This window comes from Phascolarctos cinereus, unplaced genomic scaffold (genome assembly GCF_003287225.1).
Source record: "Phascolarctos cinereus isolate Bilbo 61053 unplaced genomic scaffold, phaCin_HiC Scaffold_4;HRSCAF=312, whole genome shotgun sequence".
Taxonomy (NCBI): Eukaryota; Metazoa; Chordata; class Mammalia; order Diprotodontia; family Phascolarctidae; genus Phascolarctos; species Phascolarctos cinereus.
Genome location: NW_027555847.1, coordinates 492,022,446 through 492,041,126, shown reverse-complemented (window position 1 = coordinate 492,041,126; position 18,681 = coordinate 492,022,446). Strand labels below are relative to the sequence as shown.

General features: G+C 34.8%; 1 protein-coding gene across 2 annotated transcripts in view; it reads right to left on the bottom strand.

Annotated features, from left to right (window-relative positions):
• B4GALT6 (beta-1,4-galactosyltransferase 6) overlaps window positions 1-18,681 on the bottom strand; it is an 82,029-nt gene that overhangs the window by 43,848 nt on the left and 19,500 nt on the right. Inside the window, exons 2-3 of one of the 2 annotated variants that reach the window (XM_020992552.2) lie at window positions 16,763-16,879; window positions 2,596-2,709 (exon numbers count right to left, since the gene is read on the bottom strand). In XM_020992552.2, the coding sequence (XP_020848211.1) occupies window positions 2,596-2,709; window positions 16,763-16,879 (231 nt within the window). The remainder of the gene's footprint in view (window positions 1-2,595; window positions 2,710-16,762; window positions 16,880-18,681) is intronic. The other variant, XM_020992554.2, reaches the window with a different exon arrangement.

Sequence of the window (18,681 nt, the reverse complement as noted above, 5' to 3'; positions counted from 1 at the left end):
AATTGTGGCAAATGATCATGATGGAATACTATTGTGCTATAAAAAACGAGCTCAATGATTTTAGAAAAACATGGATAGACTTGCATGAAATAATGAAGAGCAAAATAAGTAGAACAAAGAGAATGTTGTATATAGTAACAGCAATATTGTTTTAAAAACAACTTTGAGTAACTAAGTCATTTTGACTATTATAAATACCCAAATTAACTACAAAAGGACCTATGAAGGAAGATACTATCTATATGCATAAAAAGAACTGGTAAATAGAACTACGTATAGAACGATTTTACATACATACATGAATACACACACATATATACACGTCTTGTGGGGGGCAGAGAGAAGAAAAAAGGGAAAAAAGAAATTTACACGATAAATTTATTACATGTTTAAAAGGAATAGCAAAATGCACAAGACAGATTTGCAGTTTCATGAGCAATCATCTTTTTTTTTTATTATTCTACTATGTTATGGAAATGCTTGTTTTATTTCATAAATTAAAAATAAAATAAAAATTTTTTAAAAGATTTGAGAGCCTACTTCCTTGTTTTCAATGAAACCCTCTCAATATTTTGTTAACAAGATTTCTGGCTATGATGATCTAATAAAATAATCAATACAGCCAACAGCAGGAAAAAAAGAGACATTCCATGGAACCATGGATAAGGCCCAATGCAGATTTTTATAATTGGCATGTCAGCAAAAATATTACTCAACAGTTTCATTACTGCACAGATGATACTTTCAGTTTTTGGAAAAGAATACATAAGCTCACATTCACAGTGTTTACAGTTCATAAGACCTGAGTTTAAATCTCAATTCTATTAATTAGGACATGCATGACTTTGAATAATTTCATCTCTATGGGCCTTGATTTCCTTATTTGTAAAATGCAAAGGGTAGAACAGACCATAGATTGGCCTTTTCTTGTGCCATGACCCCTTTGGCAGTCTGGTGAAGCCTATGGACATCTCAGAATAATGGTTTTAATGTAGAAAATGAAACAAGTAGGATAACTAAGGAAACTGATTATATTGAAATACAGTCATCTGTGTATATGCGTGTATATTGTGTGTGTATATTATATGTGTGTGTATATGTACATACACACACACACACACACACATACATATATATATATATATATATATATATATTTTTTTTTTTTTTACAAAAATAAACCCTAGGTTAAGAATCCCTTGGGACTAGGATCTCTAAAGTCCTTTCTCACTTTTAAGGACCTGTGAACCTATGTCTTTATTTCAGTATTCCTAGGGGTAAGAAATACAAGTATTATTTTGTCCATTTTGCAGGAAATAAACTCACAGAGTTCCCATTGCCACACAGCTGGTAAGTGGTTGGGACCTCTTGGAATCAGTTGTCTACCTCCAAGCTTTAATGTTCTTTCCATTGCACCACACTGCCTCTCAGTGACTAAGAGAAGCATAGATAAAAAATAAAAGTCCTTGAGCCACCTTCTCTATCAAAAGCCAGTGAGGAAACGATAATCTAACTAGGTTAAGAGCCCTATCTGTAGTTTTATAACAAGTATTTAAGAAATAGCATCTACATGTATTTTGATACAGCACTACAGATGGAAAATGAGTGGTACTAAAATTGAACAGAAGGAAAAGAGTGGGGTCAATTGCACTTGAGAAAACAAGTAGTGTTTTAACAATTCTAAATTGATAATTTGCATAAAAATTCATCTTTTAAACAATAATATTCTCCTAGCAATACTATATAGTTGAGAATCTTAGAACATCATAATCTGTAGTTCAGCTGGGTGATGAGGTAAATGGAGCTCTGGACTTTGAGGCAGGATGACCTGACTTCAAATCCCACCTCAGATACTTACTTAGCTCTGTGACCCCTGGGCAAGTCACTTAACATTTCTTAGCCTCAGTTTCCTCATCTGTAAAAATATGTGCAAAAACAGCACCTACCTCACAGAGTTGTGTGTAAAGTGATTTGTGAATCTTAAAGCACAATAGTAAAGCTGGCTATCATCAACATCATCATCACCATCATCATCTTAGTGATGAAAGTTGTAGATTGACTAGCCCAAAGGGCAATGAAGAGATGCATGGTGGGCACAAATAATTTGCAGCATATTTTCAATAATGACCTATGTGTAATAAGTAGCACAAGAGATATGACTGAGGAAACATAGGAACAAAAAAGGATAGCCTCAGTGCTATAAAGGAGCCCACGAAATGTGAAAAAAGAAGAAAACCTAGAAGACCTCAATGCAGTACAACAGAAAGAGCACAGGATTTAGAGTAGTAGGATCTGGGTTCAAATTTCAGTTCTGCCACTTATTATCCATGAGACCTTGGTCAAGTCACTTAACCTGACTTCATCTCGGTTTCCTACTCTATAAAATGAAAGGATCTCTACTGGTCCCTTCCAGAGCCCTTTATGAAGGATCTACAGAAGAACATAGACAAGAATTATAGAGAATGTGAAGGCATGAATGGGTCACAATTTTCACGGATGGAGGAAATTCCTACATCAATGAGATGATGGCTCCATTGTAATATGAATTGTAGCACAAATAAACATTTCATTGAATTAACATTAAGTTTCACTTACTCATGTAAGGCAGCTTTTCTGGGCATGGATGGTAAGGAGAATATGTGAAGTTTTCTGGAAGATACATTGTTGTTTGAGCAAGATAATCACTTGAATTATTGCCTTCAGGGTAATCTTTGAGGGAAAAAAAAAGAAAAATTAGAGTTTTCTATCTCTAGCAAATTACTTGATGCTCTTATTCTCAGTTTTTCAGCATATATATTATTATCAACGTGGGGGAAACTACAATACACAGAATTAGCAGTAGCAATCCCAGTAATTACGTACAAAGCTAGTGATAAGGAGATGTAGCCATCCTTAGGATCACAGATTTATAGCTTGAAAGGAACTTAAAAACCAATCCAATCCCCTCATTTTACTGCTAAGGAAATTGATGCTGAAAAAGGTTTAGTGACTTGCCTCAAGTGTCTGAATAAGGATTTGAACTCAGGTCTTCTTGAATAGAAGCCATATGTTCAATACATGTTATCTGACTGACTTTACAAAGGGTACTAAAAGGGAACCCTAGACATAGGTTTAGAAAGGAACACATTCATTTTCATAAGAATTTTTTTTACCTGTCATATAAACTTAAACTTTAGTTTTAGGTATTCTAAACTATAGCTAACAAGGTACCTTTGGTTCCCATACTTACTTTGGGAGGACACAAGCAACTCTACAAATGGTTTGGAGATATAGCAGGGCTTCCACTTAGCTGTCAAATCATGCCAAGCTATCTATTGCCCCATACAGGTAAAATGGAATATTCCCACACTCACAAGGCTTCAGCCATGTAATCTATAGAGTCATCTAAGGCTCCTTACTGTGAAAATAAGAACCACATTATCTGAGTGGCCTTATATGGTACAAGGTCTTGAGGATTCAAATTAACATCACTACTACTATTTAGGAATATTTCTCCATTCCTGTCACCAACTTAAGCTTTTTAATATATCATTCTAATGTATCACATTAATTAGTACCATACTGAATTGTATGAGCTTCATGACCAGTTGTCACTCAAAATGTTCTAATACAATTCATTCCACCCTGCACTCCTTTTTCTCTTTCCTCTCCCATTCTTTATCTTCTTTCTTCCTGTTCAATGGGAAGCTGTTTATATGTTTAATCAAATTGTTTTTTGTCACTTTTCAGAGGAAATTTTGAAAATGTTACATATACCTATCCTTACCTATTTAGTTACAGAAATTTCTTCTCTATCTCCATCCATAATTCCAATTCTGAGACCCCTAACCCTAACACTTTGACAAGATTCCCCTTCTATGCAAGAGTAGCTAGTTTCCCTCAGTCTTGCACTGACATATCTGTGATTTGATCATTTCAATCAAAACAAAAGACAAAAATTACTTCTTAAGAAGATCAAATAAGTGGCCTCTATAGAGAACAGAGAACTTATGTTGGAATCAACACCTGGATTCAAGTCCTGCCTCTAAAACACTTTGGCTGTGGGAGGAGGGCATTCCTGGGCAAAACGCCTAATCTCTCATTTAACCAGGCAATCTTATCTAATACGATAAATATTAGACCAGTTGCCAATTAGCATTGGTAGAAGATGTTTCCTTACAGGAATTCTCCTATATCAATTAACTCCAAATCCAGTAAGCAAATTATATACACGTATGTATGTATGCATACATACATATACGTATATATTTTATATGTAAACAAATAGAAAGAAAGATAGACAGACAGATCCATGTATGTAACTATAAAATTAGATTTGAGGAGGAAATTATTTAAGAGATAAAACTTATTCTCTTTCTACTATATCACATTTCCCACTCTAATTTTTTAAAATCTTTCAAACTGCCAACATATAAAATAGTAAAATTAATTATTATATTCTTAGTACTCCTTATACCATCTGTAGTAAAAGTTATATTAGATATCTGACACTTTTGTAGATGATATATTAAGAATCTTTTCATAACCCTTTTTCTGCTAGTAACAGTATAAAGAAAGTATGTGCTAACACAAAGAAATACTATTTTGAACCAGATTTACTTATTCCTTTTACTTTCTTAGCCATGTATTTCTACCTACCATTAATTGAGATTGCTGTACAGCAATCTCAAGGCCCTTTAAATACAATAACACCTGTTATCACATGCCTATTTGATAAAATTGCAACTCAACCAACTTTCTACTGCCATAGAATCATAGTCTTAAGAAAATTTACTTGGGTCACCGAATAGGTTAAATTAAAACCATCATAAGAAAAAAAAATCAGAATTTAGATGTGAAATAGTCTTTAAAGTTCATCTACTCCAATCCCTAATTAGGGAATATAAGTATGAATTCTCTCCTTTCATCTCTTGTAAGTACAAGTTTCAGTCACTCAAAGTGGGTCATAGGAGCATTTTCTTATACATTTCACATGAAAATTTATGTAGATATTTAAGAATGAGAGCCTTTATATTCACAGAAAAGTATGACTATGGCAAATTTTACAAATTTGTAAATGAAAATATAAAAACTAATTAAGAGACTACCCTAAATATTGTATAAGCAGTCTGAAAATGAAATCACAGAATCATATGACTTCAAAATTGACCATTTCATCCAAACCATATCTGAAAAAAGAACTCCCACTATATCATACTTAACAAGTGGTCATCCAGCTTTTCCCTAAAGCCTTCCAGTAAAAAGGACCCACTGCCTCACTGAGGCAGCCTGTTGCTTTGGAACTGCTCTAATTGCTAGGAAGTTTATCCTTACTTTAAGCCTAACTTGGTGTCTTTGTCCATTCATGGTTCCTAATTCTGCCTTCTTGAGCAAACAAGATCCAGGTGTGTGTCATCCTTATATGAAAGCAGATATTTGATATTTTCTAACAAGGCATGTTACACAACATAGCTGTTTGCAGAGGTGTAAGGAAAATGGGGAACGCATTCAGAATTCAACAACAATTCAGAATTATGCAATGGAGTACATTCATTAAAAATAAAATCCATGTTAATGCATAAGTGCTCAATAGGGAAGTGGGACCAGGAATTATATTAAGTATTGCACTTAAAGGTAGTTCTGAATATAGTTTTTTTTCCCCAATTTTAGGAAGAGACAGAAATTTCTAAATTATCATAGTATTACATTTAAATGGCTCCAAAATCCCGTGGATTTCCCCCTCCTGGAGGCAAATTAATGAGGTTCACTATACTGTGACTATTTATTTAGCTGGAAAGTAGTTTGGTAATCAAGATTTTTGGAGCAACTGTTCCATCATAACTTTTTTTAGTTAATAAGTAAAATCAGATCCTGTCCAAATTTCCATTCAATTCGACTCAACAAATATTAAGCATATTCTGAGAGAAGAATACACATTAGACATAGAGGCCATCTCCAGTCATCCTGGTCCATATCTTGCCACTGAGCCCAGATGGCTCCAGAGGAGAAAGTAAGGCTGGCAATTTTGCACAGTCCTCCCTCAGTTAAAGCCAATTTACTTGCAAGTCATGGTATCACCTTCTTGATGTCATGGTCCTCTTCAAGAATGAAGGACTAACAACAACAGGCATTGGACGTGATAGACAAAGTTCAGGTAAAATGTAGTCCCTGACTCAAGAAGTGGGGGTATGGCACATACAAAAACAATAATACGAAATAATATATATGCCTAAAAGGGTACAAAGTGAGGACTTAGGGGAGGGGACAATAGGAAATCATTGAGGACCAAGGGAATCAAGGAGGCTTTCTGGAAGAAGTGGTATTCAAACATTAAAGGACACGTAAATATTCAACCCGCATGGAGATAAAAGATAGGCAAGGGACATTCCAGGTGTAGGGAACATGATGAAAAATTTCAGGCAGAAAGAAACAGAACATGTAAGGTGTATGGTGAAAAGCCTGGTTTGGCTAGAGCAAATAGTAAGAGGAGAATATTATAAGATAAAGATGCAAAGATAGGGTAATGTCAGATTATAAAGTGTTTTGAAGTCTGGAAGCTATGTGAAAGATGAGCTAGCAGAAGGAAGGCAGCGAAGGTGGGCAGACCAAAATTACATGATTTAGAACTATAAGAGATTATTTGGTTCAACAGATTCATTTTACAGATGAGGTAACTACAATCTGAAGAGGTTCAGTGGCTTGACCAAGGTCATTCAGTTGGTTAAATAGTAGAGCTTGGATCTGAACCTCCATCCTCCAATACCAAATCCAGTGTTTTCTGTACTCCTCCTAGGAAGCCATTATGGTTATCTAGTCAAGGGACCATAAGGACTATTATTGAATGATGCAAATTTATTTGAAAGCTACCTCAGAAACATGTTAAGTGATTGGCTATGAGAAGTGAGGGGAAAATAAGAATAAAAGATAACAAAGTTTCTAATGTAAAAGTTGAGGTAAAGTTGAGCAGTAGACTGATAGAAATGGTAGGGTTCAAAAGAAGGGAAAGATAGCTTGTTGTTTTTATCATGTTGAATTTGAGATGCTAGTAGAATATCCAAGTGGAGATATCATGTAAACTATTAGAGATATAGATTTGCAAATTATCTGCATAGAAGTGCTGGTTAGAATCAAGCCAATAAATGAAAATAATAAAGGGCAGAGTGTAGAAAAAAGAAAAGAAGAGGCCCAAGACAGAATGCTAAAGAAACATTCACCTTAAAGACTGGAGTCAGAGTATGAAGAATCAGCAAAGAATACTGAGGGACTGGTTAGAGAAGTAGGAAGAACCTCAGGAGAAACCATTAGTCTCTAAAGAAAATGAAGGATACAGTATCCAAAAGTGGGAGCTGGTCAACTATACCAAATACTGCAGAAGAGTCAAGGAGGATGAGGATTTTAAGAATATTAAATTTAACAATTAGGTTGTCACTGGTGACTGTAGAGGGTTCTGTTTCAATGGAGTGATAGGTATGGAAATCAAATTGCAAGAGGTTTGATGAAAAAGGTAATGAGAAAATTGAAGCCTAATATACACATGTTTGGAACTGGAGAGGAATGAGAGAATGTTTTATCATTAGGAATATTTGAGGGATTGTATTTTTAGGACTGAGTAGAACCAAGTATGTTTATAGGCAGATGAGAGTAGACAATGAAACAGGAAAGCTTAAAAATGGATGAGAAATTATTTACTGTAGTAATGACCTCCAGGGAGTGTAAGGAATAATTATATGATAGAAGTTGTTATGTAAAGATTAATAGGTTGGGAATGGTAGAATATCTGGGAATAAAGAATTCTGAGATAGTGGCTAGTGAATTATTAAAGGTATAGACCATGAGATCAAGAGGATATGGAAGCAGGTGAAGAGAGGATGGGGCTGATGGATCAGGAAAACAGGGAGTGGTCGGGTGACTCAAGATCAAGATGAGAGAGAAGACCAACCACATTTATACAAAAGATCAATGTTGGATAAACTTACAGAAAAATCAAAACTCAGCAAAAGATTCGTTATTGATCAAATGTGCTTGGGAAAACTAGCTAGCAAGATGGAGGAAAGTGGAATTGGACCCACATCTCCTACCATATACCTCAATTAATTTAAGCTTGGTGCTGGACCTGATCATAAAAAAGAACTATTAAAATGAAAGACAATGGAATAATCAACCAACAAACATTTATTAAGTACCTACTTTGGTGCCAGCATCACACATATAAAGTCAAAAATGCTAGGTTGAGGCAGGTGGGAGGCAGGTACGGGACAGAAAGGACAGGGCCTGGGGACAATTTATCACAACCTACCAGGGAGAGAACAGGTTCACATTTAATTGTGTGCAAAAAAAATAAATAAATACAAGGTGGTTTGTGCAGGAAGTCACTAGCAGCTGGAGGAGAGAAGGAAAGACCTCGTGGAGAAGGTGATAACTTGAACTGAGCTTTGAAGTGTACTAGGAATTCTAAAAGACAGAGCGGATGGAGATTTAAATTCTAGGCATAGGGGAAATAAGCTGTGCAAAGGCAGAAGGACAAGATGAAATGTCATTATGTGAGGAACAACATGAAAGCCAGTGTGAATGAAAGGGGTGACAAGCAAAAAGTTTAACAGGGTATTTTGGGGGAAGACTGTGAAGAGACAGAAATGCCAAACAGGAGTTATAAATTCTAGAGGTAATAAGGAGTATCTGGTGTTTATTGAGGGGAGAGGAAGAGACAGGTTGACAGTCAGACCTGTACTTTAGGAAAATCACTTTGGAAGCTATGTGGAGGAACAGACAAGACTGGGAGTGCAATTAGAAGTCTATTGCAATACTCCAGGCCAGAAGTCATGGGGGTCTGAACTAAGGCAGTAGCATGAGATGTTGTTGTTAAGACAGACTCAATAAGATTTAGCAACTGAATGGACATGTGGGGTAAAGGAAGGTATCTATAAAGTATAATGTCATCTCAATTTTTCAGGGAAATTGACTTTTTCTATTTAAGCAAATACTATACAAGGAATTATTAGGCAGGATATAGGTGTGCTCATTAAATCAAAATAAAAATTTTTATACAAAAATATAAAATCAAAAGAAAAATAAACACTTGGAAATATTTATGGCAAATATGACAGTTACAAACTTGACATCCAACTAAAATAAAGAACTGGTAAAAAAAATTTAGAAGGCAACCCTTACTCCCCAATGGATAAATGATCACAAGATAATTTACAAAAGAAATGTAAATTTATAATAATCATCTGAAAAATGTCAACTTCACTAAATCAAAGAAATATAAATTAAAACACTTTCACGGTACCAGCTCATGCACATCAAATTGTAAGAAAATAATTAAAAATCTCAGTGCTGCTAGGGTAACCATACAATATGCTACCACCTAAACTGCCAAGAAATTCTAGAAGTGAACACTGACACTTCACTATATATTATCACCTCAAAAGAGATATATAAGCAACTAATTTCACATTTGTTTTTTATAAACTTATACGTACATTTTAAAGTTAGTCTCAGATGTAAGAAAGGATTCAGTGATGTAAAAATTTAGTTTCTCAACTTAGCTGTTAAGTTTCATAAATCAGCAACCATTCTATCAAAGATTAAAAAATTAGGGTCCATTTTACAATTAGATTTTTTTCCTATAAAGAGAATATATTGAACAAATCCAGGATTTCAAACCCAAAAGAACATCAAAACACATTTTAGATATTTTACTTTACATTCTAGTTATTTCTCTCCTAGTCTTTATTAGCCCCATTAAATTATAAGCAATTTGAGGGCAAGGCCAGTATTATATTTAGATAGGTAACCCCATGCTTGGCATAATGTTTTTCACAACACAAGTGGTGAATAAGTGGATGTTTAACGTTTATTGCATGTAGATGTAACCCAAGTTTCTGGCCTAGCCTGTAGCATTTTGCATAAAGTTCTATTAATTGGTGGACAGAATACTGATGTGATGCTATGTGACTCATGAGGGGAGGAGTTGAGAGAGCTTTGGAGAGAAGAGACATTCTTTTTTTCAGGAGAGGTTCCAGACATTCTTTTTAGGTACCATCTCCTTCCCTGCCTCAATCACACAGTGTTTCCTCAGCTTTCTTTCTGCCAATTATGAGAGTCCATGCAAAAAGCTCCAGGCTTGGCTAAAAATTTGGATTCCTACCTGAACAACAAAGCTTATTTTAGTATAAATTGGTTAAGTTGCCACACGTGAAAAATTCAAAACTTTTTTTAAAAACCTAGATACTGTGTTGTATGTGGCATATAATAGGGGCCAATAAATGTTTGTTGACTCATTGACTGATTTATAGCACCCCATCAGCTTCTAATCTAGGAACCCTGTCAAAGGTGGAAATGAGTTTAGTCTACCATGACCTATTCTTGATACCAGCATATTAACACTTCACCATCATGGATACCTTTTCTAAACAAACTTCTATAAAACCATACGCTTGTTAATATATTCTAGGATTTTTCCAGGAATCAAAATCAAGTCCATTGCCTATAGCCTACAGACTCCACTCTCTCAACTTTCTTGAAAATTGGATCTGTTCATAAATAAGCATTTACTAAGCACCTACTATGTGCCAGGCACTGTGCTAAACCATAGGGATACAAAGAAAGGCAAAAGGCAGTGCCTGCCTTCAAGAAGCTCACAATCTAATGATGGAGACAATATGCAATCAGCTATGTACAAACAAATACTATAAAGGAGAAACAAGATCAACAACAGGGAAAAGTTACTGGCATCAAGATGGATTGGAAAAGGTCCAAGAGGCAGAGATGAGAAGGGAGAACACTTGTGCTTCTCCAATCCTGTGGCTTTTCTCCCATTTTCCATTTCTAGCAGAGGATCAGTCACAAACACCAGATCTTTTAATACCTTAGGATACGGTTCACCTGAGCCTGGTAACATGAAAAAGAGCTATGTTCTCTCTTAATTTCTCCCTACTCATCATAATGATCAGCTCCCTATTTCCATTTTTTTGGTCTGTTTTCCAATCCTAAGCTTATTTTCCTCAGAAGAGAAAACGAAAGCAAATTAAGAGTTGGGCAGCTTTGTCTTCTCTCCAATGTGCATTATCAATATCCTCTCTGCCCCAACCACCCAAAGGACTCTCTCCTTTCTTAATCTTCCTGTTTTCCACAATATTACTTTCAAAAAAACCTTTTTGTTGTCCTTCGTTTTCTCCAGCAGTCTCAGCTCATTCTAAGTTTTAGTTCTCCTGATGAATGTTTTTATAAGTCCACACCAAACATTTGTAGTCCTTGTTACTGATCACTCTTCCCCACCCCCATCACTTCAACTTCACCAACCAGTGCCTTGTTGGAGAAAAGTGATTTCCACCACAGTGATTTCCACTAGTGTTTCCTCCACATTTTGAAGGAAATAATTGTTACAGATTGTAATTTCTTTGAGAACAGGACCTATGTCACATCTGTCTTCTTAGTACTAATGCCTGCATGTAAAATTTTTTTGGGATTGGAATTTACAGGGTGACATAATGAAAAGAGTAGCAGACAGAATCAACAAAAAATCAAGGATCAAATTCTGTCTCAATACTTACCGGCTACGCATCCAGTGGTGCAGTATAGAAGAAGCTGGACTTGGAGTCAAAAGGAGCCAAGTTTGACTCCTACCTCAGACATTTACTAGCTGTGTGACACTGAGAATGCCACTTAAGTACTCTGTGCCTCAGTTCCTCATATGTAAAATGGGGATAATAATAGCACCTACATCACAAGGGTATTGTGAGGATCAAATGAGATAACATATGGAAAGCGCTCTACAAACCTTAAAGCAATATATAAATGCTAGTGGTGGTGATGGTGATGATGATGATAATATCTTTGAACCTCAAGGCCATCTCTCAAGAGAATTATAACCAGCATCTACAGAGAGAGTGCCCCTGCCAATGAAATTATATGTCCTTAAGGTTGAGTTAAGTATAATGGGAATGTTTAGACATTCATCAGACTACCAGAGAAGTATAATGCATTTTTCCTTTTGAGTCCCAGCATCCGCTGGCAAAAGATAAAAATAATATGGGAAATTCATTAGGCTCAGAACTTGGTATAGTACAAAGGTACTGGTCTAGGGGTCAAAAGACTTGGGTTTGAATCTTGGTTCAGCCATTAACTTGCCACGTGACCTTGGGTAGGTCACTTTAAAACCCTAAGGTTTTCCTCACTGTAAAATAAGGGGGGAGGGGAAGAGGGATGAATTAGACCCCTTCCAATTCTAATATTGCATGGTTACACATAGGCCATAAACAAAAACAAGATGCTACTATCTTAGGGTCCTATGAATAACCCATGCCATTTTTAAAAGCACAAGGACATATAGTGGTGCACAGAGAACTGTCCTCCTTGTTCTCAGCTGCCCTTGAGTGGTCCAAGGGAGTCTCACTCTATGATTATCTAAATAAGAAAATACCAAAATGATTCTGAGAACCTAAAACACATAGGAGAGTATTAGACCAGCAGAATATTTTATTTTTAATTAATTGATATTTTATTAATCCCAACACCTCTTGCAAATTATGCCATTCTATGATTCTATAACCTATATAACATCCAAAGGCTGAACCACAAAAACTATTTCAAAATTTAAATGATTCCAGATCCTTACAGTAACCCCACGCTATTCCAGAGGAAGCAGAAAAGATGCTATGCTGTCTGTTGTTTATAAGAGATCCCTTCCCCCACCATTTATCTACCTATTCTCCCTAAAAGATTGCTTAGTAAACTCTCCATCATTTAACTGCCAGCCCATTGGTCAAGTAGCCTCCCTTACCAATGAGTGAGAGAAAGGCAATTAACTGCCTAAGCTTCTGGAGAGACATCATAATAAATTCATAAACCACTACTCTCTCAAGAGAGTAAAGAAAGTGGTGTGGTAAGTAAGAGTATATCTATCAGAATCACCACTTTATGGCAGGTGATGTTTTTAAAAGGTCATAAACGATGGGTTATTTGACAGTGATCCAATCAATTGACAAACATATGTTAAGTGCCTTCTATGTGCCAGGCAATGTGCTAAGAAGCTGGGAATACAAAAAGAGTTTGTAAAAGAAGTCCTTGTCCTCAAGTATCTTACAATCTAACTGATGAAATTTAAAAAAAAAAAAAACAATCAACCGGCACTTATTAAGCACTTCATGCTCCAAACACTATTCTAAGTGCCAGAGACACAAAAAGTGGCAAAAGACAGTTCTTGCCTTCAAAGAGCTAACAATCTAATGGAGGAAACAGTATGTCAACAAATACATACAAAGCAAGCTATACATAGCAACAGCTGGAAATGAAGTCATGATTTCACTCAATAAGGAAACAAAAACTTAATATTCCTCCTCTCTTGGCAGCTATAATGATCAAGAATAAAAATAATTTTGCAGACCTTCCATTCTACCATCCTCCATACATTATCACCTAATAGAGGAAAAAAGATGAGAAAAGAGAAGATTTCTCAATTTGTCTGTTTCTGGTTTCTGTTTTTGCCCTGCATAAAATCAGTAGAGCACAGTAGAAAGAACACTAAACTTGGAGACAGTTCATTGAGATCCAGGTAACTGGTAGTTACCAGTCTCTAGTTGTGTAACTTCAAACAGTCCCCACAGCAGAAACTGTCCCTTAACAAATACAGTTTTCATGATTCAACAGGCACTGAGAGTGTTTGCCTTACAGCTCTGGATATTTAACTTTGGTCAGCAGAATGTAAGTTTCTTGGAGGCAAGGACTTTATAGTTTTGTCTATATTACCAAATGCTTAGCAGAGTACCTAGCACATAGTAGGAACTTGCCAAATGCTTGTTGAATTTGATTGTTTATAGTACAAACAATAAATACTTCAGAAATATGAGATTCCAGGCAAAAAAAAAAATTTAATTACTAAAGACATTTTCACTTGACATTAGAAATTCAATAGTTAGGAATTGAGAAATAATTTTGATTTCAAGTATGCTTACATGTATATGCACATGTAAATTCTATTTTCATAGAAATTAATGTTTTTCCAATAGTTAGAAACAGGTCTTCTCAAACTAGTTCCCTATAAGCCATTTCCTCTCAGGAATGGTTTAAATGCCATGCTAAATTTTTTTTCAGCCTAATTAAAGATGGGGGGGGCAGCTAGGTGGAGCAATGGATAGAGCACCAGCCCAAAGTTAGGATGACCTGAGTTCAAATTTGGCCTTAGACCAACCACTTGGCATTTACTAGCTGTGTGACCCTGGGCAAGTCACTTAACCCAATTGCCTTTAAAAAAAAAGATGGGTATTTATTGCTTGGAATTTTATCTTTTTGCTGTTACACATTTGTCTTTGATTCCTTATTGGGGTAATATTTTTTAAGTGAGTTCAGAGGGAGAGAGATAGTGTGAAAACTGGTGAGAAAGACTGACAATTGATTGCTTGATTCCAAATATAGTATTTAAAAACCTAAGCTTGCCAGATTGAACACAGATTTGAGGTGGGTTTTTTTTTCAAATAAAATTATTAAATAAAAATTACATATGCTAAAAATAAAAAGCACTCCACACTATATTCTCAGTATCACATTTAAGAATGAAATTATGTAGGAAAGATTCAAGTTTGTTACTCTGAGCTAAAGCTGAGGTTGTGTATATCTGTTCCTCACTCACCTAATTGTCAATTTACAACAGACCTTTTCCATTCCGGACAAAAATGATTATTTCCACCTTCACCCCAACCAAACCACAAAATAAGGGATGATTTTATTCTTGAATTTTATTGTAGGAAAATGTTTCTCCCATAATTTTCTAATTTTCTCTAAGTTTTATTAAATTACCTGAGGGAGAAAACAAAAAGCTCTTTTCTAAACTGGTATTAAATCTAAGCCTATATTTGTCAGAGAAACCTACAGTTGCATAAAAGAAAAATCACTAAATATATTTACCTAAACAAATACTCTCTATGAAGATTTACTAAAAAAAATGCTTCCCCTCCTACCAGCAGTCCTATGCTCCAGACACCTAAGCAGAAAAAAAAAAATCAAAATTCTACCCCCTTCCCAATAAAGGAAATACAATGGCAAACACTAAAATAGCAAATTTGCTTTTAATAAAATTTCAAATATCTCAACAAATTCACCAAGGCAAGTCAACAATCCATAGTCACTTACTGATTCATAAGTTCATTCAACAAATATTTACTGGGCCTGTACTACTGATCAGTAACACTGACAAAGTAAAATGAATTACAGGACACACAGATGATTACTTTCCATTTAGACAATGCTCTTTTGTTCTTTTACCAATAAGCCCTTCTCTTCAGTAGGCCCTGACTTATACAACAGACTTAGATTCTCTAAATAGTGCTCGTTTATATAAATATGATAATAACCCAAATGTGTCTATAACGGATGTTTTCCTTCCAATTATGTGGATTCTTTCCTCCCAAGAACAGCTGGGAATTTTAAGCTCTTCTATTTGTTGAATAGCAATGAACACAATATATAAAGTACTTACAAGCTCAACAACTAACTTTTGCTAGGCATTAAAGAACCTTTAATAGGCATTAATGAGAATTCTGAACTCAGCATTTCTTTAAAAAAAAAACACTTTAGATGCCACTGAGAAAATGATCTTCTGGTCACCGAAATTTAAACCACAGTCAAGTAATGTAATTTTTCTCTCTACTATTAAAAAAGGTAACAAACATTTGGAAATCTAAAGTGTTGCTAATCAGAAAGGTGAAGAAGAAAAAAAACACCTTTCTTTTTTATTTGTGGCATCACAAACTAAATTGTAAAAATTATGTTGACGATAAAAAAAATTTATATAATATATCATATATCACCTACATACATATAAGAAGGACAAGTTTTCGGATCTTTGATTTTACCTATGTGGGGTATTCCCAGTATGGAGAACTCCCTCCCTTGTGTAAATTACCAACACCTATGGAACTCAGTCTCAGAGTCACCTAGGGCATGGTAAGGTTTAGTGTCTTAACCATGGTCACAAAGCAAATATATGACAGAGGCAAGACATATTTCTTCTTGCCTTGTCATATTGTCCCCATGAAAATTATAATGATATATATGTATCTGTATGTTCATATACGTGTGTGTTTGTATGTGTGCGTGACCTTGCATTAAGATTCAGTTGGTTATGGTCTTACATTTTGGGGGAAATGATATTAAATAGAATTTAAAGTCCCAAAAAGCAATATGAATTTTCACTCCACAATTGCCAAAGTCTATATACAACAAATCCTTAAGATTATCCGTTTATTCAACACACTACACAACTTTCAATCTCTGTATATATTTTCAATAGAAATTCCACTTCTTAGTTTTATAGATTATAATGACAGAGGGGAGTTACTGGCTTCCAACTTATACTTAATATCCTTTCATAGAATAAGTATGAGGGAAGCCCAGTAGCCCTTTGAAAATTACAAACAGAATTATCTTTATGTAGTTGATCCCTCCTTAAAACAATGAATAAACTCTAAAAAATTTATCTATATGATGCTTTTATGCTCGTATTTTATTTTTGTCATAAAAACTACTATTTTTTGTGCTTAACATCATCACTTTATTAAGGCATGCCTTCATCTATTCTAAAATGCATACAACACAGAATACCTAGCTTAAGAAGGTAAAGATATTTCAAAAAAAAAGTCAATGGTGAATTTACAAGAGGCTATCTTCATCTTTAACAAGTATTCACATGGAGGAAAAGCTAGTGCTTAATAATTTCAACTACTACTTACTCTAAAAGTAGAAATCTGATGTAAAGCGAAGCATTTTAAGCAGGAAATACTCTTACCTGTACCATTGAGAGTAGCATTTTTATTTGTGTATAGTCTGATCATTTGTCCTATTGTTTTCACATTTTCTTTCAACATTATACCTCGGGCTTGTACCATAAAGAGATAGGTGTTGACTATAAAGAAAAGAAAAACAAAGTAACATACCATAAACATTTTGTTTAATATAACAATTCTTTGTTAGGCACAGCAGCCTAAACTGACTTATCTAGTCTGATAAACAGGAATCAGAGAAAAATAAAACATTAGAGAATTGCTCCCCATGTTACCTACTTACTGTTGTCTAAACATAGTAGTAGTAGGTAGTGTCAGGCTGACAAATGAGTTCTGATTCAATCAATGGAGGATGGAAAAAGTCTAACTAACCTCAATCACCTTCTTGACAACCCAATCCACACCATTCTTTCTAAGTGCACTTGCCCCCACAAACACTTTTTAATTAAAATTAAAGCATGAAAATATTTTCTAGCACAATGTAGCACAATTAAATTTTTAAATTCTTGATTATTTCTTCAAGTCCTTTAAAAATCTCTCACAATTTCTATAATACTTTAAAATTAACTCAGTTACTTAACCCAGTGTTTTCAGGTCACTATCTCCATTTTACAGAGGAGAGAGTTAAAAGGCAGAGAAGTTAAAGTGATATGCACAAGATTCACAGAAGCTGAATAACTTAAAACAGCTGATATAGGCAGCCATTGGGAGAATAAGGATTAAAACCCATCTTCTGATTGCTCTGGCTTCCTTCAAAGGTCAGTTGAAGTAACATGTACTAAATAAGTCTTTTCTGGATCCCCAAAGTACTAACTCCCCTAACCCTGTAAAATATTTTGCATATAGTGTCTATGTGTGCATACTGTTTCCCTAACATAAGCTCATTGAGGGTGGAGATTGTTTCATTTTTGTCTTTGTATCCCTAGCACCAAGAACAATGCCTAGCACATAATAGCTGCTTAATAAATGCTTTATTTTTGATTGATTGAAATTATTGGAAGAATAAAGATAAAATAGCTAACTAATGAGAGCTAGCACTTATATGTATATACAGATATATATATATATATATATAATATGTATATACAGATATATATATATATATACACACCTATATATTCCTTTCAGTTTGCAAAGCACTTTATATGTTATTTTATTTGATCCTTTCAACAATCTTGTGAGGCAGGTGTCATAATTCTCAGATGACGAATCTGAGGTTGAGAAAGGTTAAGCGACCTGCCCAGAGTCACACTGCTAGTAAAGGTCTAAGGCAGGATTCACTTAGGCCTTTCTGATTCAAAGTCCACCGCTCTATCCACTACTCCACCAAACTGCAAAAATAACAATTTGCCCACAACCTTCTTATGCCCTTCCGTTTTCTTTGTATTAAACTGAATTTCTCAAAATCCAAGTGGCAAAGAGATTGCAACTATGTACAGTTCTTAAACACAAATGGGCAGCAATGAAAGATGATTATTAAAGAAACTCAGTTATATATTTCATTTGCCTTCCAGTCTTTCAAAATGGAAAGAGAAAATTTGACTTCAATCCAGTTTTACTTAAGGCATGTCTATGACCTTTCTAGAAACCAGAACAGTAATTACATTTTATTTATTCATGCAGGATTTCCTGGCCATTCCAGCTTACAGACAGCAGATTTTTCTTCTAGTTCTGGTTTTGAATTTTCTAAAGCCATAGACTAAAGAAAAGGAACAATCACAAAGAAAGCTAGAAGATTCTTCAGTGAAACTAAAAATAATTTCTGCTGAAACAAGTAACTTACGTAATACCACACCTAATACATTCAACTTACAAAATACGGAAGAATTGCATTCCTAAAATAAACTAGTAGTGCTTCAATTTTGTTTTCAAAGATCTTTATAGCATTTCAATTGTTCTGCTGAAATCAAGCATTAGCTTCTAA